Here is a 26,621-nt window from a genome sequence, read left to right on the forward strand (position 1 = left end):
ATGAGGGCTAGGGCAGCTCCAGTACCCTCTTGTCAGTGCCTGCCCAAGTTTGCACTGGGTTTGAGTCGTGTACGTGAATGTGAAATAACAGTAAATACTCTGGATGATGTGTTTGCACCTAAGTGATATCAGAATAAGTTATACTTGTTACCGTATTTTAACATTGCACCCAATCGAGCATTGCTTGATTAGGTTCAAAAGCGTGGCGAGATCCTCAAACAAGTGTACAAAGTCTTCACAAGTTGTCTAGGAGCTGTGTTCAATCCAAAGGAGGTTATGCCACATTTTAAGATTCACTGAATGGATGTAGTGCCAATATATGATTTATACTTTCCGTTACTAAACATATTATGGTTATATTATTACATATTATTGTTACATATTATTGAGACTAATGCTAAAATGTATGTATTTAATAAACTAGTCTATTCAGACTTTGGACACCACTGTATATTCTTGAAGGCAAGTCTGAAAACTTATTTTATTATAACTGTTAGGAATGCTGATTCCCCTAATGGTAAAGAATGGAAGATGGACAAGTCAGTTGAATCGATATGCATGCCAGCATCGATTTGTTTGTCAAACAAATATCTACTGAGTAATTCATTTGTTTCTTCTCCTGATTTATTTATTGTATTTATATATGTCTGGTCACACCCAAATCCCTGCCTCATAGCAACTCCACACAAAGGCATGACGTAGTAAAGTCTGTGGACTGCTATGGGAACTCCAGTGACAGAAGAACAAGGTTACCTCTGTTGGCTCCATCAGCTTCAAATGTATTTATTTAACCAGGATAGAACCCTTGATTATTTATTTATATATATATATATATATATATATATATATATATATATATTCATTTCAAGGGGGCCCTGGCAAGAGAAGCAGCAAGAAATAACATTATGAAATCAAAAAATCAATCAAACAGGACAAAAACACTTCAAGCAATCTTTTTTTGACAAACTGTATTTTCTTGTCTATCTATTGGCAGCTGTAATTCAAAGACATTAAACAAAAAAACAGCACGCAGAAATTTTACTCAAAGACAATATTTTATTAAAAGTATTAGACATCCCAAAATGCTATAAACTTTTTATTTTTATTGTTAAGGTTACATTATTATTTTATATTTGTCACATACCAGTACACCTGGGTTCGATTATGGGCTCTGTCTGTGTGTGTTCGTGTGGCTTTTCTCCCACAGTCCAAAGACATGCTGGCTAGGTGGATTGGACTCTCTAAATTGCCCCTTAGTTGCCCTGCGATGGACTGGCGTCCCTCCAGGGTGTAGTCCTGCCTTGCGCCCTATGTCTGCCGGGTTAGGCTCTGGCTCACCGCGACCCTCGATAGGATTAAGCGGTTACAGATAATGGATGGATGGATAGTCATACCAATACACGAGTCTGCTAGAAGTGACTGGGGAGCTCCAGGCCATATACAGTAAGAAGTGAGAGCCGGAGTTTAGTAGAGGTTCAGTCTGTGTTAATTCTAGGAAACAGTGCTACTGAAGAGAGCACTACCTCTGTGAATACTGAGAATTGCAGGTACGCTAAATTAAAACCTTTTCACTGCTTATGACAAGAGCAAAGTAACTGCAATGGCCATCTGAGTGTTATTTTCCAATGATCTACTAAAGAAAATACCTAAAACAATAACTAATTCTTAAAAAATGTAGAAAACACATACAAAAACAAATATTTCTTTACATATGTTTGAGTGATCAGGATTTCCCTTATAAAAGTTTACCATGGTATTTTTGCTGTTTTTCCATGCTTTTCCCATGGTTATACTGTGCATTTACCATAGTTTACCCTGGTTTGTCATGTTTATTAATATGATTTACCATACCCCTCGAATTCTTTACTTTTACTATGGGAAACTTGTATAAGGGTTGGCAGTGGTATTTCTGAAACTGACAGCCCAGTCATAAACTGCTACACATTTCCTGTCTAAATCTGTATGTTATCACTGCATTGGAGTATTTTCTCTCTTTATTTGATTTAACAAATATTTTAATAGAATGATTAAAACTTTTGTATCATCGCAGTCAAACTAGTTATCATAAGTTAATAAACCTTTATTCAATTTATTGACTGTGTCTGAAATCATTTTCACTAACCCTGAAACAATCATCTTGAATTACCCATCTCTAATGCGCTAGCTTTGATAAAAAAAAGGCCTGGGTATGTCTAATGGTTGTAGAAAGTTTGTTGGGACCCAGCTCATTGCCTAGATATCTCAACAAATGCTTCAAGCCCTTTTTAGGATCTTTCTGATATGCTTGCTTCAAGGTCTCAAAACTGATACCCTGTTGAGCCAGTGTCTGAGCTGAGGGTTTAGTGACAGCCATCGCCAGGACTAGAGGCTGCAGAGACATGTGAGCTTCCAACTGAACAAGCGAGAACAGGTGCTTCTCTTGTGCAGGGCATAAGGATTGGTAGAGTTCCTGCAAATTTTTGACTGCTTCTAAAGTGTTGTGCCCTGGATATGTTTTTTTGAGCAACATCTTTGACAGATCCTGCTGGGAAAACTTCTTAATGTCTTTGCCTTTTAAGTTGTCTCTAGCCAAAGATTCAGTGTCCAGAAAGCCGGACACTAACTCCTGTAACTCATCTTTCAGGCCGAGTTCATTAAGATGCCTACACAGAATGGGGCACTTCATCTTCCAGATGTTGTGCCCTACTAGTATTGTAGGCTGAACCAGCGTGTGGAGGAAGGCCAGGAAGGCGGTCAGGGCCTCAGTGCGGGTTTGAACTACATTGACGCCTCCTTCGATCTGCTGGGGAGATAGTATGGAGACAACAAAAGTCTTGTATTGGCTGATAGCGGACAGCTGGATAATATCAGGTGCTTGTTCTGTAAAGAAGACAAATGAAGCTTTGGTGAATGACTTTTTCTCTACTCCCAATCCATTGTTTACATTTTCCATGATGTAGTTTTTGTAGCTGGTGTGGGAAATTTGACATGCAAAATAATATAAAATGTTATCAGACTGCCCTAAAATACTATAAAGTTGATTTAAACAGCATCATAGTAAATACTATCACCATTGTGCAGTAAACTCTTTTATAAGGGCTACTACATTCAGCAGTCGGAGGTTATAAAATGACACCTTCAAGGTATATTATAGATGTATTATAGCTTGTATTTGACCTCCGCTACACAGTAAATCAGCAAACAAATAAAGGAATTAAATACTGTACCTTGTCCAGTGGTCTTCAAATCAAAAAACACAAGGGTGCAGTTTTCTATGTTGAGATTGGGTTTGAAGAAAGAGCTGCTCAGGTGTGACTGGGAGGCACTCGCACCCCCATCATTCTCATCATCACTATTCAGCATGTCAGAGGTCTTTTGAAAACAGCAAAGACAATGAGCTACATTACAAAAGCAAATTGTCATTTAGAAAGGAGAAAAACAACCGTTAAATAGGAATAACTATCTGAGGAATTTAATTCAAGGCCGTTCAGGTATTCTCTAGCTAAGGGGTCTCCAACCCTGGTCCTGGAGAGCCCCTATCCAGCAGGTTTTATAGGTGGCTTTACATCATCAGTGGCTAAAGGTCTGGAACTCCTGTTAATCTTAACTAATTAAGCCAATAATTGGTGCAATTAAGTAACAGAGATTGGCTGAAACGAAAACGAGTAGCCACAGTAGCTCTCCAGGACCAGGATTTGAGACCCCTCTCTAGTTATTTAAAAATGACACTTCAGAGTACAATCCCTTGTAAATGTCAATTATATATATGTTTTAATCTTACCCCAGATTGTGTCTCTTCACATTCATCATCATTGCAATCCAGTAGGGAATCATCTGTTAATATGTTTAAGTCTGAAAGATAATGCCCAGTTAGTCCTCATTGACAGTACTAATTGGGAATGGCGGCTCAGTCACGTGTCAATGTCAAAGCTATTGATCACTGAAACACAAACAGGACTAATTGTAGACAGAATAAAAATGTTAGTGTCAAACACTACTGACCACGTATTAAGAGAAACATATAGCAACATATTAAACCCATTGACTATAAAGTGTTCTTGGCCACAAGGGCTTGTAGTTAAATAGGCCATCATTTGACAAGAAGAACCAGCCAGGAACAACCATACTAAATGACTTTAAATCAATTTACACTTTCATGAACACTTACCAATTTGTTGTCTAACATTTGGAGGTAAAGCATTCAGTGCAGCTGGACTGAAACCTGGCTTTTCAAGAGAAGGTGTGTAAAGGCGCTTGGGTGGCAGTTCAGAGGCTAAAGATGTTCCAGGTTTAATGTCTTCATCATCCTGCCTCTCTCTTTTAATCTTGATCGGTGTTGAAGCCTTCAGGGTCATCAGAGAACAAACAGAAAACAATGTTTAATACATAAACCTCAACACTACAAGTCATGGGTGTCAAGATTAGTCAACCTGGCCTGAGAGAGAGTAATTCTGGACCTGTGAGAAGAATGGTGCTGTGAGAAGACTGGAAGGGGTTGTTGGGTTGTGGTGGACCTGTGAGAAGAATGGTGCTGTGAGGAGACTGGAAGGGGTTGTTGGGTTGTGGTGGACCTGTGAGAAGAATGGTGCTGTGAGGAGACTGGAAGGGGTTGTTGAGTTGTGGTGGACCTGTGAGAACACTGGAAGGGGTTGTTGGTTGTGGTGGACAGCAAGTTGAGTTCTGTCTAAACCCGCACAGTAAAAGCCACCAATTTATGGTAGTGTTCCAGAAAACAGTACTAGTGAAACCTTAAACACTAAATATCCAATACATAGACCAGTCTGAATGAAACAATGAAAAATAATGACAGCAAAAACAGAACAGTCAGGTATTTGTACCTGTAGCAGTCCCTTACTTTGAAACAATAACCTAAGAGCCACATTTCCATAAACTACAGTACAATATTTTCTTGCTCCACTCTTATAAGCACATTACACAAACACACACACACACAAACGGAAAGAAACAAAATACATTTTCTTACTGCAATGCAACTTACCTCCAAATTTGTTCCTGTCGCCATATCTAAAAAATAAACCAAGAAAAAAATATATAAATTCAGTTGTCAACCATGAACTTTACAAACCTAATTTCCATTGTGAAATACTAGGAAATAAAAATACTTTGAAAGTAATTGGATTGATTGACATCATTTGTATTAAACAATACTCACCTTTATGAACCACTAGGCTGCCCAATAGGTTGAGTGGCTCCAGGTCAGTTTTCTTAAACTCTACTGTGAAGTCCAGTGCGTCTGCATTCCCAGGCTTACTTCTCTGGAGCTGCTGCAGAGACGATTTCACAAACTTCTGCATCTCCATCACTTCTTCATCAGTGGCATACTTGATCATGTTCTCCAGCAGATCCTTGCTGCCTTCAATTCTCTTCTGCACATCCTCCATGTGAAGCAGCTTCTTGCTCATCTTGGCATTCATGTCCTTGTGAATTCCCTCCAGCTCTTTCAAGAGGGCTTCTCCTTTCTGCTCCACCTTCCTCACAGCTTCTTTCACTGACACCTTGATCTGTTCTTCCAGCTCCTTCTTTCGGGACTCATGGTCGCCCTTCAGATTCAACAGCTTCTTCAAGATTTCTTCAAAGGCATCTTCTTTCTTACACAGCTTAGTGCACATTTTAGCAAGATTATCCTTCTGCTCTTGGGCCTCTTGCTTGATGTCCCTGTACTCATGATCAGGAGGCTTGTGCATCAGTACAGTGCATGTGGTGCAAATGGACTTGGAACAGGTTCGACAGAAGATACTAAAAGGAATACAAACATAATAATAGATGCATTGAATTGCAGGAAAAACATAATTCCATTAGGCAATATGATCACAAGACATAAAAAGCATATGTAAAAGCCACTCCAAAATATGAATAGAGAGTAGATGAAACAAGTCCTATATTTTCACTTTGGCTTCAGAGAAACCCATTCATGCTGCCACAGCACTATAAGATCACCTTTACAGTTTACAGTTTGTCTATTAGATCATGTCATGTTAGAATATTTGTCAAATATGAATCACCTAGATGCGTGCAAGAACAGTATCGAGAGATGTTTATGTGCTTAGAATTTTACCTCGAATCAACTAAGACTTTTAACCTAGGAACCTGTAATGACGATTTAGAGTAAATAGCTTTGAGAATTTAGCCTATTGTCTGTTCCATGACTTAGAATAGAATATCTATAAAATACTTAATAGCATTACATTTTGAAATACTAAAAGAAACTAAAAGATAAGTCTTTTTCAATCTCTAATACCTTATAACTTTATGGAAGAATTGGGTTCATCTTTTTATCTGGCAAATAAAGCAATCAACAGCAAAATGGAAGGTAGGAACAGGTTTTTAAAACTTAAATACATTGTCACCTGATCGTCTGTTTGTCGTGGTCGGGGCAGTAGGGCACCCTCTTCTTCCGAGCAGTGGCCAGGAATTCCTGGGAGCTCATCACTTTCAGGGACTCCAAGCTCTCCATTGAGTGATTTTCCTTCGCTAGGAACATCTGGTGGCCTTCAAAACACTTCTGGCACAGAAACTTCTCGCACTCGAAGCACATGGACCTCGCCGAGGCATTAGAGCAAGAGCAGGACAGGTCACTGCCCCTGGCTATCTGCCTCAGGATGTTCAGTTTGCTTTGCATGTCAGATAAAAGCTTGTTGTCCTTCACCTCAGCCTTCTTGGTGGGCTGGTGGCAGGTGGGGCAGGTGACAACCTGACCCCCATCCTGATCATTCAAACATGTCTGACAGAAGCTGTGCAGGCAGGACAGCAGCTTGGGGAAGGTGATGCTACAAAAGCAGGCGCCACACTGTAGCAACTTGTCTGAATTTAGAGCCATGATCCTATAATTAATTTAAAAAAAGTAATAAATACATTGCTTCTGTGTTTAAGACAATGTGTGTACAGCATTTAAGTGTAAATAGAAAAGACTGATAAAATATTGAATATGAAACATGTTCGCCACACTGTACACTTACTACTATGTAAATACAAAGGCTAACACCTATATTTGGCCTGCTTATTTCTGACATTGGTTAAATGTTTATTGGCTAATGTTTAGATATAAACTATATATATACATATATATAGAAAGGATGTTTCAAAACATCAGCTGTATAAGGGTTTATGTGAAAAAGAAAATGAAAAAAGTTATAGCTGAGCAACCATCAGAGAAACACTGAAACTAGTGGCCCTGTAGCTAAACTAACCTTAGGAGAATTTAAACTAACAAGAAAATAAACACAGTCTCCCTTCTGTTGGAGTTTTATATCAGATATTTCATAACTAAAATAATGAAAAATACCAAAATGATTCCATTTGGATATTGATACATTTGATTTCTTGATCTTGTTCATTTTATTATGTGTATAGTAGAACTGGAAACAAAATGGATACTATGGAAAATAAATAGGAACTATCAAACAAATTCATTCTGATATGACCAATGTGCTGTATATTCAGATATCACTACTGTATATAAAGACAAACTAAAGTGTAACCGATATCAAAAATTACTCATTTTTTTGATAGCAAGAAAAAAATGACCCGTATCAATAACATCAGTGATGATTATTTATAGCCTGCCTACAGTAACTATAGGAATTCTTTATGAGGTCTCCACTGCCTTTATCTGGCGACTTCAGAATTTGTGTGTCCACTGTCCAGTGACTCAGTTCAATCCCTTTAATTGATTAGTGCGAGTTCTTTAGCATTTATTTTATATTTTTAGTTTTGTGCATTTAAATGTTAAATTCAATTGCCAGATCAGAGATTTTCCATCCAGATCTAGAGGTTTTATATTTCTGCCCAGAGCAATCTGTAGGCAAGAAATTAGGGGCGTTTTTCTGTCTGAAACTAGACTTTTTCTTAGATGTATTGATAATGTGCAAGTCCTTCCTTTAGTAAAATGTCAGATGCTCTATGACATCATACCTGTTGGAAGTCACAACCTCTGACCTCTATAGAATTTAGCTTTACTTTGGCTGCCACAACATTATAAGATAATTTTATGTGCAGCAGGTCAGATCTGTTCTGCATATAACATGAGTGAGGGACACAGGTTTTTGTTGAAAAAAAAACGACTTGAATGTTATTTTGCTGCTTGAGGTAATGTATCAGTATTATTTTCTAGCTTGTTTTTGTGCCAATGATTTTACAATTTAGCCACGGTGTACCAATGTGTTAGGTTAATTTAGAGGTTTAAGAATTATACAAGTACAGTGTATTCCAATTAATTGCACACCTGATAGTTTTATGTTCATGTTAACTTTAAAAAGTAAAGCACATTTCTTATGAAAATGCATATGCAGTGGATTCCTGTCAGTTTTATGCATTTAACCTGAATATACTATTATAAAGAACATATTTGTACATTTTCATAAGAAATGGGCTTCACAATTGTATGCAATTACAATCGGGTATACAAAAATAAATGTACCTGTAATAAAATACACTGTGCATGTTACTGATAATTCCATAAAACGTTTAGGCACACGGCTAAGCAATTAACAAGAATCTACTGTAATATGATTTTGATGTGCTTCGTATTATTTAAAGTAAGATTTCAGTGATACTCATATTAAATCACTGCATATACTCAACATTTCACAAGCCTATGCGAGTTTACAGATACAGTAGAAAAACAGGAACTCGCGCTCTGATATTAAAACAGAAATGTCTTCTCACGTCTCGCTCGACACATTTTTTCTAACGGCATTAGGTGCAATTCTGAAGGTTTTTTTTTGGGGGGGGGGATGGGGGGTGTCTGGCAACACTGTGCAGTACATAGCATTGCCGGCTGACCAATTACTAAGATCTGTTTCTACAATAACCTTTTTGAGTTTGCACTGCTTATGAAAACGCTACATCCCAATTGCTTACTTAAATTAAATAAATACACATATCATTCTGAGATCAACGTCTTTAAATACAAACAACATGTTTGCTTAGTAGCCTGAATAACAACAACAAAAACATGAACTTACCAAATTTTATAAAGAAAAAACGTGTTATTTTTTCAAGCCGGACGATTGACGCCCCTAATCTTTTGCAGCTTCGTTTCAGGATATCAAAACTTCAGTTTCGATTTGCTAAATTTACGTCACATCAGTAAAGTCATGTGGCTTTTCAGTGGAAGTACTGCCTGTATAAACATGCCGTGTTTTATTTTTTACATAATTGTACTACAGAGCTGGATCCCAACCTTTTTTTTTCTGCCACGGCACACTTGGATACCTTTCGTTCTTTTTTGACGCACACCACTATATTGTCTCCAAATGACCTTGGCCTCTAATCGTCTCAGTTCAAGCTGTTTACCACCTTTGCCATTCCTCTGACATCATTAACTTTATTGTACAGACTGTGACAAGTATTTTCAGTCGACTCATGCATTCACACCAAGACGCCAAATTATAGAAAACTTTTGTTTTATATGATGAACAACACATAATACAAAAGTTGTACCAATCAAGAAACCTCACCTAACGATATTATTATGTAACAAAACCTATGTGGTATAAGGTCATACTTTCTGCAGTGTGAGTAAAATGTATTGTAAAACTAAGAGAACACAATGACATGCATTCTTTATCTGAGCTATTTAAATCCTGCTTTGAAGCTATTTTTTTTAATATAGAAGAATTCATTTGGAGTTTATCCTCTTCATCTTCATCTTGGAAGTGAGCAACATCAAATGCCAAACTCCACAGAGTATTTATTCATAAGTAACAAATAAAATATACAGTAGGTATCTTTGCAAGTGAGAGCGCTTCATCTTTTCAAAATTGAACGCCAGTCTTTGCCAGCTTCTGAGCTGTGGTTTTGGAGATGGGTTTTCTCCTCCACTAAAGGCTGCAGAATTTTAGCATTGCAACGTCATTTAAAATGAACATAATTTAGATATTTTATTTAACATCATGTATTCAAAGTAACTACAAAACGATTTTGAAAAAAATCTACCGGAAGCCATAATAGTAGTACAGTATTTCATGTTAGATTTCAAAATGTCACATTTTTCAATTTGTATAAATTTTTCGTTAAGTATATAAAAACTACAAAGCGGTATGTAATTCAATGTTAACGTAACATTATTCTGCAGCTAAACACGAATCACTGGCAGCTGATGCTAATGGAAGCAAGACATTGTGTAAACAGAAAAATAAAGGGGGGTGGGGTCTGTTCCTCAAAATCCACACCATTCTGGGCAGTATTATTTACACCTCTATTCCCTGGCCCTTTTTAGGACTGGAGTGTTTGTATGTAGTCAAAAAGAGAACACTGATTAAAACATTACACTTGATTTATTCATAATTAACAAATAAAATATACAGTAGGTATCTTTGCAAACTGAAACCTACAATTTATTTAAAAAATACAATGTCTCCTTTCTAGTAGGCCTGTAGAAGACAAGGAAAACAGGCATAAATTCAATGAAGCTGGAAACAAGTTGTGCATAAAGACAGTTGATCATCCTGCTCTGCAGTATAACTCCCAAACGCAGTCTACTGCTCTATTTCAAAGAAGTCACAGATTTTGTCCACAGTTTTTGTGAACATGCTATTCTTCAGCTCTTCTTTCAATGGCTCCAGAAACTGCCGCAGCCCCTCACTGGGATTTTGCAAATGAGAGCGCTTCATCTTTTCAAAATTGAACCCGAGTCTTGCCAGCTTCTGAGCTGTGGTTTTGGAGATGGCTTTCCCCTCTACTAAAGGCTGCAGTGACATATGAGATTCCATATGGTCAAGAGTGAATAGATGGCTGGTTATTTGCGCTGGGGTAGGCCTTAGGGCACTGTAGAGATCCTGCAAAGCTTTGACATCTTCCAGAGCGTTGTGTGCAGGATAGGATTTCTTCAGAAGCTCCTTAACCAGGTTCTCCTGCTTAAAACTCTTGATGCCAGTGTTCTGCAGGAGGTCTTTGCTTAAGATAAGGGTGTCCAGGAAGCCTGAGACCAATAGCTTGAATTCCTCATTCAGTTGGAATTCTTCAAGGACCCTGGCCAAAATAGGGCAATCGAACCTCTTTATGTTGTGACCCGCTAGCAGAGGCCGGTCCAATGCTCGAAGGAAGGCCAGGAATGACATCAAACAGTCCCTGTGGGTCTTCGTCTGCACAGGACGGCAATGCAGATACAGCTTGTGTCTCCTGACGGTGAATCCAGTGACAGCAGACGCCTCCTTCATGATTGGTGTCCTGGGAACCATGTAGACATTGAAGGTCTTTTCCATGCAGGCAGCAGACAGCTGGATAATGTCACACTTTGACCCTGTATGGAAAGCAATGGAAGCAGCAGTTAGTTCTTAACACATACAATTCTTAAAATGCTTGAATTATACTAAAATGCCAATACTAAAATGCCAGTATTTTAAAGCATTATAACAATGCTTTAAAATAAACTCTTACTTATAAGACAAGTGACATGAATAATGTAGAAGTCACCAATTCACCAAGAAATATTTTTAAAGGGAAAGAACAACTAATGTTACAAACTAAGAGCAATATCAATTATTTAAAAACATTTTGCAGTGTTTTTTTTCCCCAAAGTTTTTACGTACAAGCACACAACTTGATGTACAGCAGGGGTGGGCAAAAACTTGTACTCAGAATTACCTTTAAGTATTTATCGGCAGGTATTCAATAAATTCATTCATTACTGTGTTGATTTCAAGACAAAGCCGCTTCCCTCACGTTTACAATTGATTACCAATCTAGGTAACTGTGATTTTTCCTGCCGCACTGGTGTACCAAGGCAGTAATTCAGTTTACGGTATTGATACGCCTATACAGCAATACAAATGTCAGTGCACCAGTTGAGAGGAACATATTCTTCCAATCTGCTTTTAAAACACTCAATTAACTGGTACTGAAAGGCAATTTCGAGTACGGGTTTCTGCACACCCTTACTGTACAGTATGTTCAAGATTTTTAAATGATTGGCTTATCAGTTTTTCAAAATTGAATTGAAATGCAAAGCCTGACAGAACAAATAAATTGACAAAAAAAAAACACACAACTATACCTAGTCCAGTGGTCTCCAAGTCAAAGAACACAATGGAGTGGTCTTCTACAGGGATGTTCTGGTCTGCTGCAGGAGCTGGGCTTGGGAGACAGCCAGCACATTCTAACAATGGTGTGCCTTTATCACTCTCCTTGCTGTTTAATGAATCCCCAATATTCTCTTTGTTCTCCATCATGCCTGAGACCTGGAGGCATGAGATAAGACATTGAATTGAGGAGGGAGGGACATTTAAATAAGTGTTAGGATATAGTAACCTGGGCCTGGTACATGAACACTGAAAACATTAAATGCAGTCTACAGCCCCAATTATAACCAAGCAATACAGTCTCTGAACCCATTTATATCATGTGTATTAACTATGTTTGCTGTGCTTTTAACATGGTCAACCAAACTTGCATTGAGAATTATTTTAAGTAGAAATGGATAGTGCTATAGTAAGAATAGTCATGTACATAATGAAGCTAGCACATACATTGCTTTATAAGTACATATATATTTGTGAAAGTACGACTAAAGTTTGTTTTTTTGGTGACAGCTTTTACTAGAATTTAAAAGTCAGTGCACTTAATAAACTTACTGAGCTTATCCTATTAAACGGTATCTCCAAAAAAAACAAACATTAGTACATCTCACATACTGTCTGGATCAGCATCGTTTGACCTATGCTATGTACAGTACTTGTATAAAGCCCAATAAATTACTGGAATACAATATAAGTCAAGCAAAGCCTTTTCTGTACAATAGTTTAGAATGTACAGAGACTTTATTTAATCTTAAACTTTACCAGCTTCCAGGCACATGGTATTTATTTCCTATCACAAAGGATGCGGGTGGCCAAGTGGAATTTATCCCTAAGTTGGGAGTTGATAGGGCCTTCACATTTGCTCCCATGGAAGATAATGAGGACACCTTCATATATATATTCATATATATCCTTTATTTAGCCTAGTGTTTTAAGCAAGCTATGAACAGCTGGAATATGAAGTTATGAGCCAGCTGTACTCCTGAGAACCTGGCCTCAGCGAAATTAGAAAAATGAATACTGACAACGTCCTGAGAAGAATCCCAATTTGGTAACTGATTACAGCACTTTATTCTACAGTACTTTATTCTCATAACAATGGAAACATGAAATGTTTATTTAAAAAAAAAGGCTGCCAGGAGTTGTAACATTGTACTTCAAATATTTTTATAACAGGCCTCTTAGGTATTCTTAAGTTATCTATTCCTAGTTTTACTATTATAGGGGGAAAAAAAAATGTGCCAATGACACTTTGGATTACAATCCTTTGTAAATGTCCATATATAATTGATTTTATCTTACCACAGATTGTGTCTCTTCACATTCATCATCATTGTAATCCAGTAAGGAATCATCAGCTATTTTTTAAATAAAAAAAACATATGTTTAAGTCTGAAAGATAATGCCAAGTTAGTCCTCATTGACAGTACTAATTGGGAATGGTGACTCAGTCAAGTGTCAATGTCACAGCTATTGATCACTGAAACACAAACAGAACTAATTGTAGACAGAATAAAAATGTTAGTGTCAAACACTACTGACCACGTATTAAGAGAAACATATAGCAACATATTAAACCCATTGACTATAAAGTGTTCAGGTTTTTTAGTTAAATATATCATCACTTGACTAGAAGAACCAACCAGGAACAACCCTTCTTAGCATTAGAGATTTACGTAATATCATCATTCCAAAGTATGATAGATACTGTGATAGAGACTGCAAGATAAAAAGTCCATTGCATATATAGAGGGAGACTGTGGAAAAGTAATTCTGTGCAACAGTATTGAGGACAACATCACACGTTTTGTAATTCTTTTAAATATAGAAGAACTCAATGGACTTCGAATCGATTTACACTTTCATAAACTTACCAGTTTCTTGTCCAAAATTAGGGTGGACGGGACTGACCCCTGGCTTTTCAAGAGAAGGTGTGTAAGGGTGCTTGGGTGGTAGTTCAAAGGCTAAATATGTTGTGCTGGACCCGTGAGAAGAATGGTGCTGTGAGAAGACTGGAAGGGGTTGTTGGGTTGTGATGGTCCCGTGAGAAGACTGGAAGGGGTTGTTGGGTTGGGATGGTCCCGTGAGAAGACTGGAAGGGGTTGTTGGGTTGTGGTGAACAACAGGTTGAGTTCTGTCTCAACCCGCACAATAAAAGCCACCAATTTATGGTGGTGTTTCAGAAAACCGAATGAGTGAAACCTTAAATACTAAACAACAAATACATGTTTATGTTAACCAAGGCTTTTAAATGTTCCTTTCTAGAAATCTTATCACTTTTTCTAAATTAAGTTAATTCATAGGGCTGTCAGGGCTGGTTCATCCTTCTGTCCCTGATGAATGCGATACAGGCGCATACAGCTATAAAAGCTGTGCAGCTTCACTCTGACTGTGCAACAAATGTTGACATTTTTCAACATTATCCGACCCTATGCGATTTCAGGTCGCAGATGCATGAGAAAAGGCTGTACGACTTTCCAAAAAAGACACACGTCGCAAGAGTGTGGATGATGTAATTCCAACCTGTCTCAGTATGAACCAACTTTCAGAATGCATTTTGAGCTTTACTAGTTACAAACAACGAAAAATAATCATAGCAAAAACAGAACAGGCAGGTATTTGTACCTGTAGCAGTCCCTTACTTTAAAATCCAAGAGCCACATTTCAATAAACTATAGTACAGTTGTTTCTTGCTCTACTTTTATAAGCACATTACACACACACACACACACACACAAATGGAAAGAAACAAGATATATTTTCTTACTGCAATGCGACTTACCTCCAGATTTGTTCCTGTTGCCATATCTAAAGAATAAAACAAGAAAAAAAAAAGAAAAAAAAGATTTTATATATATATATATAAATTCAATTGGCAACCATGAGCTTTGCAAAGCTAATTTTCAGTTTTCCATTGGGAAACATTAGGAAATAAAAATACTTTGAAAGTAATTGGATTGATTGACATCATTTGTATTAAACAATACTCACCTTTATGAACCACTAGGCTGCCCAATAGGTTGAGTGGCTCCGGGTCAGTTTTCTTAAACTCTACTGTGAAGTCCAGTGCGTCTGCATTCCCAGGCTTACTTCTCTGGAGCTGCTGCAGAGACGATTTCACAAACTTCTGCATCTCCATCACTTCTTCATCAGTGGCGTACTTGATCATGTTCTCCAGCAGATCCTTGCTGCCTTCAATTCTCTTCTGCACATCCTCCATGTGAAGCAGCTTCTTGCTCATCTTGGCATCCATGCCCTTGTGAATTCCCTCCAGCTCTTTCAAGTGGGCTTCTCCTTTCTGCTCCACTTTCCTCACAGCTTCATTCACTGACACCTTGATCTGTTCTTCCAGCTCCTTCTTTCGGGGCTCATGGTCGCCCTTCAGATTCAACAGCTTCTTCAAGATTTCTTCAAAGGCATCTTCTTTCTTACACAGCTTAGTGCACATTTCAGCAATATTATCCTTCTGCTCTTGGGCCTCTTGCTTGATGTCCCTGTACTCATGATCGGGAGGCTTGTGCATCAGTACAGTGCATGTGGTGCAAATGGACTTGGAACAGGTTCGACAGAAGATACTAAAAGGAATACAAACACAATAATAGATGCATTGAATTGCAGGAAAAACATAATTCCATTAGGCAATAGGATCTGTAATAGCATTAATCACAAGAAATGAAAAGCATATAAAAGCCACTCAAAAATATGAATATAGAATAGATGAAACAAGTCCTATATTTTCACTTTGGCTTAGGAGAACTCCATTCATGCTGCCACAGCACTATAAGATCACCTGTTTACAGTTTGTCTATTAGATCGTGTCATGTTAGAATGTTTGTCAAATATGAATCAACTTGATGCGTGCAAGAACAGTATAGAGAGATTTTTATGTGCTTAGAACTTTGTGCTAAATTCTCAAAGCTATTTATTCTGAATCACCATTAGCACCTTTCTTTCAGGAAGGGGAATTTAACTTAGGACCCTATAAATAGTCTGAAGTTGTTTCTTATTTAGAATTGCAATGGTGTTTTTTTTACTTCCAAATAAAAACTTAAATAAAAACTAAAAACTGATTTAGAGTGAATAGCTTTGAGAATCCTATTGTGTGTTCCTTGATAAATTGTGAAATACTAAAAGAAACAAAAAGATAATTGTCTTCTTCAATGTGTTCTGATTACAATGTTTATCATTTAATTCATTGCATTTCCTTTAGTTTTTATAGATTTAGAATATGTTAAAGGACCCAAGCTGACCCCACATATTTTTCTATAAGCAGCAGATGGGGTTCCTTTAATCTGTAAAAGAGGAAGTAAACTTATAACTTTATGGAAGAATTGGGTTCATCTTTTTATCTGGCAAATAAAACGATCAACATTAAAATGGAAGGTAGGGACAGGTTTTTAAAACTCAAATGCATTGTCACCTGATCGTCTGTTTGTCGTGGTCGGGGCAATAGGGAAGCCTGTTCTTCCGAGCAGTGGCCAGGAATTCCTGGAAGCTCATCTCTTTCAGGGACTCCAAGCTCTCCACTGAGTGACTGTCCTTTGCAGTGAACACCTGGTGGACATCAAAACACTTCTGCCACAGAAACTTCTCGCACTCGAAGCACATGGACCCTGCTGAGGCATTACAGCAAGAGCAGGACAGGTCACTGCCCCTGGCTAACTGCCTCAGGATGTCCAGTTTGCTTTGCAGGTCAGATAAAAGCTTGTTGTCCTTCACCTCAGCCTTCTCGGTGGGCTGGTGGCAGGTGGGGCAGGTGACAACGTGACACCCATCCTGATCTTTCAAACATGTCTGACAGAAGCTGTGCAGGCAGGAGAGCAGCTTGGGGGAGGTGATGTCACAAGAGCAGGCACCACACTGCAGGAACTGGCTGTAGCTTAGCAACGTCTCTGAATTGAGGGCCATGATCCTATAAATAATTTTTAAAAAAAGTAATAAATAAATATTTCTAGTGTATAAGACGGTATAGGTACAGCAGTTAAATGTAAATAGAAACATATTAGCCACACTGTACACTTACTACTATGTAAACCTGAAGGCTAGCACCTATATTTGACCTGCATATTTCTGACATCAGTTAAGTGTTTGTTGGCTAATGTTTAGACTCTAAACTATTAACAATAACAATATTAATAATACTGTATCATTATGAAATTGAAGGTAGGAATATTACACAGGTACTATTAAAACATTTGATTTTGTATCTAAGAACATTTCTGAAAGTTCTGTTGAACATTATACTGTATTCCGTGGTCATTTGAAAGTGAAATACTGTCTGCATCCCAATGTCATCAATAACTAAAATGCAAAATAAATACGAGTTATCAAACAAATTCATTCTAATGTGACCAACGCACTGTATATTCAGATACAGCTACGATATATACAGCAAAACTAAAGTGTAACCGATATCAAAAATTACCCGCTGTTAAAAAAAAAGAAAAAAAGAATCTCTTGTTTAATTGATTTCGTTTTATTTCACCTAGAGTTATAGCTGAGCAACCATCAGAGAACTAGTGTCCCTGTAGCTACACTAACTTTAAGCGTCCAGCAGGCCCCTGCAGTGACCTCTTTGGCCACTATGGGTGTCCAGCAGGCCCTCATAGTGATTCTTTCTCTGTGAAATGCTTTTCTTTCTGCTCATCAGCAGTTTTGAGCCTTTGTATCCAGAGATTGTTTTGCCAGATTTGTAATAACTTCATTGAAGGAAACTGTGCTATTCCGCCTGTAACTTCCTTCATTTCCGCTCACCGTAACTCCACCACATCCAGCATCAACAGTCCCTCACGAAGATTGCTCCCTGCAATATGCAAATCGACCACGCCATATTCTTAAATCAAAATTGCTGGAAAAAACGCATGACTGGCTAAAGCCAATATATCAAACACATTTAAAATCATGCCCATTGAGCTTGTCCTCAGGGGATTGTATTTTTTATAATTCCACTTTTCTGTCCGGTCCCCCTCCTACTAAACGCAATCTTCTGTCCCTCCTAGGCCATTTAAACTACATGGGAGCATGGGAGGATTTGCAAACAAGAGGAGGCCATTCAGCCTACCTTGCTCGTTTGGTTGTTAGTAGCTTATTGATCTCAGAGTATCATCAAGAAGCTTCTTGAAGGATCCCAGGGTGTCGGCTTCAACATTACTAAGTTGGTTCCAGACCCTCACAATTCTCGGTGTAAAAAAGTGCCTCCTATTTTCTGTTCTGAATGCCCCTTTATCTAATTTCCATTTGTGACCCCTGGTCCTGGTTCAAAAAGTCTCCTGGGTTGACTTTGTCAATACCTTTTAGGATTTTGAATGCTTGAATCAGATTACCGCGTAGTCTTCTTTGTTCAAGTCTGAATAGCTTCATTTCTTTTAGCCTGTCTGCATACGACATGCCTTTTAAATCCGGGACAATTCTGGTCGCTGTTCTTTGCACTCTTTCTAGAGCAGCAATATCCTTTTTAACGAGGTGACCAGAACTGAACACAAAATTCTAGGTGAGGTCTTACTAATGCATTGTAAATTTTTAACATTATTTCCCTTGATTTAAATTCAAAACTTCTCACAATATATCTGAGCATCTTGTTGGCCTTTTTACAGCTTCCCCACATTGTCTACATGAAGACATATCTGAGTCAACATAAACTCCTAGGTCTTTTTCAAAGATTCCTTCAATTTCAGTATCTTCCATATGATATTTATAATGCACATTTTTATTGCCTGTGTGCAGTACTTTACACTTCTCTATTAAATGTCATTTGCCATGTGCTTGCCCAGTTCTGAATGCTGTCTAGATCATTTTGAATGACCTTCGCTGCTGCAACAGTGTTTGCCACTCCACCTATTTTTGTGTCGTGTGCAAATTTAACAAGTTTGCTTACTATGCCAGAATCTAAATCATTATGTAGATTAGGAATAGCAGAGGACCTAATACTGATCCCTGTGATACACCACTGGTTACCTCGCTCCATTTTGATGTCCCCTCATCAGTAATTACAGTTGGGAGCGGCTGCTCCCGCGTTCCCCAACCTCCATCAGTGCAGGCGTCCAGCAGGCCCCTGCAGTGACCTCGCTGGCCACTATGGGCGTCCAGCAGGCCCCCATAGTGCTCCCTTCACCTCCAACTATAACCTTTCAGGTTACCTCTCCTCACTGCAGGCGTCTAGCAGGCCCCTGCAGTTAGCTCGCTGGCCACTATGGGCGTCCAGCAGGCCCCCATAGTGCTCCCTTCTCTGTCAAACGATTTTTTACCAGCTGCGAGCTTCAACAGGGCCCCACAGCCCCCTTCTATTCCTTACCTCAGCGGTCTTCCAAATGTAACCTTTTAGGTTACCCTCCCCTCACTGCAGGCATTCAGCAGGCCCCTGCAGTGACCTCCCTGGCCGCTATGGGTGTCCAGCAGGACCCCATAGTGGTCTCTTCTCTGTGAGATGCTTTTCTTTCAGCTTATCGGCAGTTTTATTCAAACACTTTCAAAACCGTTCCCATTTCTTTGAATATCAGCCAGGGCCGCAATACTGCATACTCTGGAGGCCTTCTGTTTTCTACATGTTAACTACTAATCCACGTGCATGCATTTCCTCGAATCCCTACTGCGTTCAGTTTGAGAAATTAATCTTTTATGTGGGACTTTGTCAAAAGCTTTCTGGAAATTTAAATAAACCATGTCATATGCTTTGCAATTTGTACGCAATGAGGATAAATCCTCAAGGCAGAGCTTTTATCTCCTACCTTCTGTCGATTCCCTCAACGATGTCATACTCATGGATCCTTTTTTTCGCAAGGAACTCTGCCTGTGGGAGCTCCTACTAAAAGAAAGGAATGGCAGTACTTTCTTTTACGACAACTGTCTCCTGCTGCACAAAGACATTCAACCGTTCAAAGATGCAGCTCCCTCTCTTGGCTTTGGAGGATACTACAAGGGAAAATGGTTTTCTGCTCCATGGCCCAACGAATTCAGCATCATTCCTATAACCGATCACTCCTCGTCATTGTGCAAAATGTGTCCATTTGCTGTAGCCGCATTCCTTTTGGGGGTCTTCCTGGGCTCAAAATCCATTCTTCTCCGCTCACATAATTCACCTACAGTCTAAATCTTTAACAAGGTCGTTCATTCTCCCACCATATAATGAGAATATTCCGAAGGATTACCTGTTTATCTGTTACTCATCAGTTCATTTTCAGAGCTCAACACATTCTCGGCCACCTGAATATAATCGATTCTCTCTCTCGTTTCCAAACGCAGAGATTCAGAGCATTAGCTCCCGAAGACGACCTCCTGCCAACTCAGATTCCTCCCTTTTCAGACCTGACATTCATGTGAGCCACCTACTGCATTCCCTGATTATGCAGGCTCAAGAAACAACTCTTCTCAGCATCACTCCCCGCTCACTGCAAATGTACTGGTCATCCTGGAATTGCTTTAAAATTTCACTTTGCATTCAACATTTCTTTCCATCATATTCAGTGCCTGTAGCGTCATCCTATATTATGTCCCTTAAGAATAGAGCTATAAGATTTGAATTTCCGGCATCCAGTTTTTCTACAAACTCAACTCCATTTCGGCGTCCCAGCTCTACACTGTGCAACTCACAAATTTCACTAATCCTGAAAGGGCTTCAACTATCAGAATCTCTTTCTCCCCCTGCTTGCCTACCTATCGCCATCAACGTAGTCTCTTGGTGCCTCTCACCTGCTCCAGCTACTCCTGCCTGTTTTAGATAAAACTTTAAAGCTCTTTCTCTTAGCCTTCTTGGGTTCCCATAGGTGGTCAGTCTACATCGCTCTCAAATTCAACCCCCAGATTCACCCCTTAATCTCTGTCCTAGCAATCACCTCATCTGATACCCTTTCCTTCCTGCTCAAAAGAAGTAAAACTGACCAGGAAGATTAGGGAAAGTTTTTCAATTTGTTTATAAATTAAACTCCCATGTTGGCCCATATGACCCCTTTCTCTCTTATCCATCTCCATCTTTCTCAGGGCGCATCACCCTCAGGCCTGCTGTTTATTAACGAAAACTGAACAATCGTCACCCAACATTTGTTCTTCTTTCACCTTTTCACCTGATTTATTTCCAGGTCTAGATTCGCAGCTGAGCAGTTTTCCGGTCATTCCTTCAGAATCGTAGCAGCTTCTTCCCACGGAGTTCCAGACTCTCTTATCAAACGGTTAGGTTGTTGATCCTCCAGTGCTTGCCAAGTTTACATTATAACAAATATTATGGAGCCTAAAAATGCTTTTACAGAAATGTGCTCTTAAGTGTTAGTAGCCTGCCTGGAGGAAGGGCAATCGAATCAGCCATGGATTCCCAGAGGTTTATTTCCCAAAAATGGGTTTTGTTTTCCTCTCCTGCGTGCTGATGATCATTTGTTTAAGGTTGGCTAAACCTTCAAGTGGGCTATATTCAATTCTAATTGTGGCATTGAGACCGGCTTGTTCTTTTTAAGGGTCTCAGTCTCGTCCACTCGGCCAGGCAGCGAACCCTCAAACCAAGTTAGGTTTGATGCCAAATGAATGTATATATACAGCATACTTTTCTGTAAAATCGCATACTCTGCATTCTCTACAATAAATATTTGTACTAAAACATTTTGTGATTGGTGTTTGTCCCGAACTACTGAACTTTAAAAAGTGAAGCACATTTCTTATGAAAATTCATATGCAGTGGATTCCTGTCAATTTTATGCATTTAACCTGAATATACGATTATAAAGAACATATTTGTACATTTTCATAAGAAATGGGCTTCACAATTGTATGCAATTAGAATCGGGTATACAAAAATGAAATGTACCTGTAATAAAATACACTGTGCATGTTACTGATAATTCCATAAAACGTTTAGGCACACGGCTATGCAATTAACAAGAATCTACTGTAATATGATTTTGATGTGCTTCGTATTATTTAAAGTTGGATTTCAGTGACACTCATATTAAATCACTACATATACTCAACATTTCACAAGCCTATGCGAGTTTACAGATACAGTAGAAAAACAGGAACTCGCGCTCTGATATTAAAACAGAAATGTCTTCTCACGTCTCGCTCGACACATTTTTTCTAACGGCATTAGGTGCAATTCTGAAGGGTTTTTTTTGGGGGGGGATGGGGGGATGGGGGATGGGGGGTGTCTGGCAACACTGTGCAGTACATAGCATTGCCGGCTGACCAATTACTGAGATCTGTTTCTACAATAACCTTTTTGAGTTTGCATTGCTTATGAAAACGCTACATCCCAATTGCTTACTTAAATTAAATAAATACACATATTATTCTGAGATCAACGTCTTTAAATACAAACAACATGTTTGCTTAGTAGCCTGAATAACAACAACAAAAACATGAACTTACCAAATTTGATAAAGAAAAACGTGTTATTTTTTCAAGCCGGACGATTGTCGCCCCTAGTCTTTTGCAGCTTCGTTTCAGGATATCAAAACTTCAGTTTCGATTTGCTAAATTTACGTCACATCAGTAAAGTCATGTGGCTTTTCAGTGTAAATACTGCCTGTATAAACATGCCGTGTTTTATTTTTTACATAATTGTACTACAGAGCTGGTTCCCAACCTTTTTTTTCTGCCACGGCACACCTGGATACCTTTCGTTCTTTTTTGACGCACACCACTATATTGTCTCCAAATGACCTTGGCCTCTAATCGTCTCAGTTCAAGCTGTTTGCCACCTTTGCCATTCCTCTGACATCATTAACTTTATTGTACAGACTGTGACAAGTATTTTCAGTCGACTCATGCATTCACACCAAGACGCCAAATTATAGAAAACTTTTGTTTTATATGATGAACAACACATAATACAAAAGTTGTACCAATCAAGAAACCTCACCTAACGATATTATTATGTAACAAAACCTATGTGGTATTAAGGTCATACTTTCTGTAGTGTGAGTAAACTGTATTGTAAAACTAAGAGAACACAATGACATGCATTCTTTATCTGAGCTATTTAAATCCTGCTTTGAAGCTTTTTTTTTTTTTAATATAGAAGAATTCATTTGGAGTTTATCCTCTTCATCTTCATCTTGGAAGTGAGCAACATCAAATTCCAAACTCCACAGAGAGCCACGCCCTATATGACACATAATGGAACTCCGAAATGCTGTGATTCACAGTCTGTGATGAATGACCACAACTTTATATATATATATATACAATTAAAAACAAATGTTATGATCAATCTGAGATCAACGTGTTAAATAGCAAACAACATTTTAAGGTTTAGCCTTAGTAGCCTGAATAACAACACAAACTTGAAATTTGATTAACATTTGATTTATTGTTTTCAAGCCGAATGATCGAGATCTCTTTTGCTGCCTTATTTCAGGATGTCAAAACTTCCGTTTCAATTTACGTCACTACAATAAAATCATGCGCCTTTTCAGTAGAACCATGCAGCGTTTTCTTTTGTACATAATTAAATTCTATAGACCCTTAATGGTACACTGCTACTACGATTTCATAATATGTTCTCAAACATATTTATATAGGCTGTTGCTTTACTTAAAAATTGTTTATGAGAGAGTACCTGATTATTAACATACAGATGTTGAATAGAACTAGAAAAAAAAAATACAGCTGGTTTAACAGACCTTGATTATCACTAATTACAATATGCATTCGGGTTAGGTGGCACAGGGGGCTAATTACATTTCCTTTCAGCTAAGAACTTAAACTCCGGCTCAGGTATCTGTGTTACAGTCATAAGTCACTGATATGAATAATGACAAGTCCTACATTTATTTTGAGGTGAATCATGATTTCCTAAAATTCGTTGCTATTAAAAGCTTGGGCTTTTAATTCGGGACTCAGACAAGTGTACAAAGTCTTCACAAGTTGTCTAGAAGCTGTGATAAAACCAAAGGAGGTTTTGCCCAATTTCAAGATTCACTGAATGGATGTCAGAATTTAAGATAAAGGCTTTCCATTACTAAACATATTACGGTTTATTTTTGACTAATGCTAAGGCTTCTGTATTTAATAAACGAGTCCATTCAGACAGCTACATGGTTGAATATCCAAAACCACAGGGCTACTTTGGAAACCACTGTATCTTGTTGTAGGCAAGTCTGAAAACAAATTTTATTATAACTATTAGGAATGCTAAGAAAGGAAGCTGGACAAGTCCATTGAACCGATATGCAAACCAGCATGGGTTTGTTTGTCAAACAAATAGTGTATGGATGTTTCTGTTTGTAAAAATCTTAATAAATATCTACTGAGTAATTCATTTGTTTCTTCTCCTGATTTATTTATTGTATTTATATATGTCTGGTCACACCCAAATCCCTGCCTCATAGCAACTCCACACAAAGGCATGACGTAGTAAAGTCTGTGGACTGCTATGGGAACTCCATCAGCTTCAAATGTATTTATTTAACCAGGATAGAACCCTTCAGATATATATATATATATATATATATATATATATATATATATATATATATATATATATATATATATATATTCATTTCAAGGGGGCCTGGCAAGAGAAACAACAAGAAATAACATCATGAAATAAAAAAATCAAACACGACAAAAACACTTCAAACAATCTTCTAGATTTTCTTGTCTATCTATTGGCAGCTGTAATTCGATGTTATTTTACAACGATTTACTGAAGAAAATATCTAAAACAGTAAGTATAACTCTTACGACTGTATAAAACACAGATGAAAAAAAAACCCTAATACTTCTTAATGTAATTTGATATATACAGTTGACTCTGCATAATAGCATGGCCTCAGGACTGGTGTGAGGTCATGCACCTGACTATCATTTCTCCCTACACCCCCCCTCGCCCCCTCTGCTCTTCCGACCTACCCACGGATATCAGGACTGCTCAGTCCCTGACCACCTTCCTGCGCCTCCTCAAGACTGTTAAGACAGCATCTGTAAACCTCACAACTCTCCACTATACTGGACTACATGGCACCCAACTGTACTCCACCGAACAGCTCCATACCTTGCTGTATTATATTACTGCTCTTAATCATAACTATTCCCTGTATCTTGTACTTGATATCCATATTCACGTTTTTGGTAACTGCTCTTATTTGAAATTGTTCTTATCCATTTATCTTACTTACTATGTGCTCTTAATGGACTTTACTCCTATAAGCATTTTTTTTTTTTACTAGAAGTTAACTGCTCTTAGTCAAAATCGCTTTTAAATGTAATTATTTACTGTATTCTTTATTTTGCTCTTATTTGAATTTGATCTTATTTTCTACTGATTTTATTGTACTTTATAACTGCTCTTAACTGTAATGTGATATTCTGTAATAACTTTAAGTCGCCGTCTGCTAAGAAATAAAATAATAATAATAATAATAACTGGAGTATGCACATAACCGTAGTGAGGGAATACAATGAGATACAATGACATTAGGTCTATACATACATGTATATATGACTCTTTATCAGATTCATAACTATTTTTTCCTTATATTTTATTACAAGTAACTTAAAATACTAAACAAGTTATGAAAAATAAACCAACTTGAAATACGTTATACGGTCAATGCAAACAACATACTCTCAGGCAACGCACCACATGAAAAGTAAGATAATGTACAGTATATAGCAGCCAGTATAAACTAAGTTATTGCAATACAGTACAGTTAAACATAACAGTTAAAAAACAGGTGTGTGCAGTACCTTACTATAGATCTTGTGACTACAACGTAGCTAAAACATCTTTGATGGAAGTCTGCACAGTATTCGGCCAATTGAGCTGATAAACAACTGGCTGTAAACTGTAAAAACTGTCATAAGACTGACAGCCATTTGCCTCCATGAAGGCTCGTAGTGTGCTGAGGCTCTGAAGGGCTGCTGAGAAACTTGGAGCAGCTGTTTCTTTAGTTGCTTCCTCGCTATCGTCAGGCTCCAAGTCTTCCGTCTCTGGTGATTGCTGGACGTAAGCGCAAATGTCAGTGTCAGATTTCTCTTCACCAGTAGGTAGGTCGTTGTTTATAGCGACGTAGCGACTGAAGTCTTCTAAGTCCATTCCTGCCAGCACAAAGACATCTGAATTGTCCTCTCCATCGATCACTGGCAGTTCTGCATGGTATAACTGTTTAATAAAACTGGCTCGTCTATAGCAGTTGACTATGGTCGACGCAGTGATTCTGTTCCAGGCTTCTCTCTGCAGATGCAAAGAGTCCAAGAGGGTCAGTTTTCTGGTTAGTTGCACGGCTGCTGTTGCGTCGGATTCTGTGCTATCGATAGTGTTCACAAGCTGGCGAAGGACAAGTGATCTGTACTGCTTCTTGAAGTTGCCGGCAATGCCTTGATCCATTGGTCGGATAAGAGGTGTATTGTTTGGAGGTAGGAAAACGAGTTTGATGTTTGTTAATCTAATGTAAGTGACGTGTGCAGCACAATTGGCACACAGCATCAGGATCATTCGTTTCTTGGCTCTCATGATGTTGTCTATTTTTTCTTACTCTTACCGATAACTAAGGGTTGCAATTTCTCGCTTCCATCTATGTTGCACGCAAGCAGTAAAGTGACGCGGTCTTTATTTTTGCTCCTGCCGCTTCGGACCTCTTTCCACCTGGAACGGCTCTCCAGTGCAGCCCAGTTTCCTCT

At 38.3% G+C, this 26,621-nt stretch overlaps 2 protein-coding genes across 2 annotated transcripts; both read right to left on the reverse strand.

Annotated features, from left to right (window-relative positions):
* Nucleotides 1–1,208: 1,208 nt before the first annotated feature.
* On the reverse strand, nt 1,209–22,437 carry LOC117427810 (RING finger protein 207-like). Its single transcript, XM_058994988.1, has 9 exons — nt 22,365–22,437; nt 19,742–19,815; nt 16,438–16,929; nt 15,009–15,592; nt 14,800–14,825; nt 4,148–4,322; nt 3,761–3,831; nt 3,207–3,351; nt 1,209–2,859 (listed from the first exon to the last, which is right to left on the reverse strand). The coding sequence occupies exons 3-9, from the start codon at nt 16,923–16,925 to the stop codon at nt 2,153–2,155; spliced, it is 2,196 nt and encodes a 731-aa protein (XP_058850971.1). The 5' UTR covers nt 16,926–16,929; nt 19,742–19,815; nt 22,365–22,437; the 3' UTR covers nt 1,209–2,152.
* On the reverse strand, nt 10,259–14,139 carry LOC131699112 (protein PML-like). Its single transcript, XM_058994996.1, has 4 exons — nt 13,892–14,139; nt 13,320–13,375; nt 11,996–12,179; nt 10,259–11,242 (listed from the first exon to the last, which is right to left on the reverse strand). The coding sequence occupies exons 3-4, from the start codon at nt 12,168–12,170 to the stop codon at nt 10,479–10,481; spliced, it is 939 nt and encodes a 312-aa protein (XP_058850979.1). The 5' UTR covers nt 12,171–12,179; nt 13,320–13,375; nt 13,892–14,139; the 3' UTR covers nt 10,259–10,478.
* Nucleotides 22,438–26,621: the final 4,184 nt, after the last annotated feature.

The sequence above is a fragment of the Acipenser ruthenus genome, chromosome 21 (assembly GCF_902713425.1).
Source record: "Acipenser ruthenus chromosome 21, fAciRut3.2 maternal haplotype, whole genome shotgun sequence".
Classification (NCBI taxonomy): Eukaryota; Metazoa; Chordata; class Actinopteri; order Acipenseriformes; family Acipenseridae; genus Acipenser; species Acipenser ruthenus.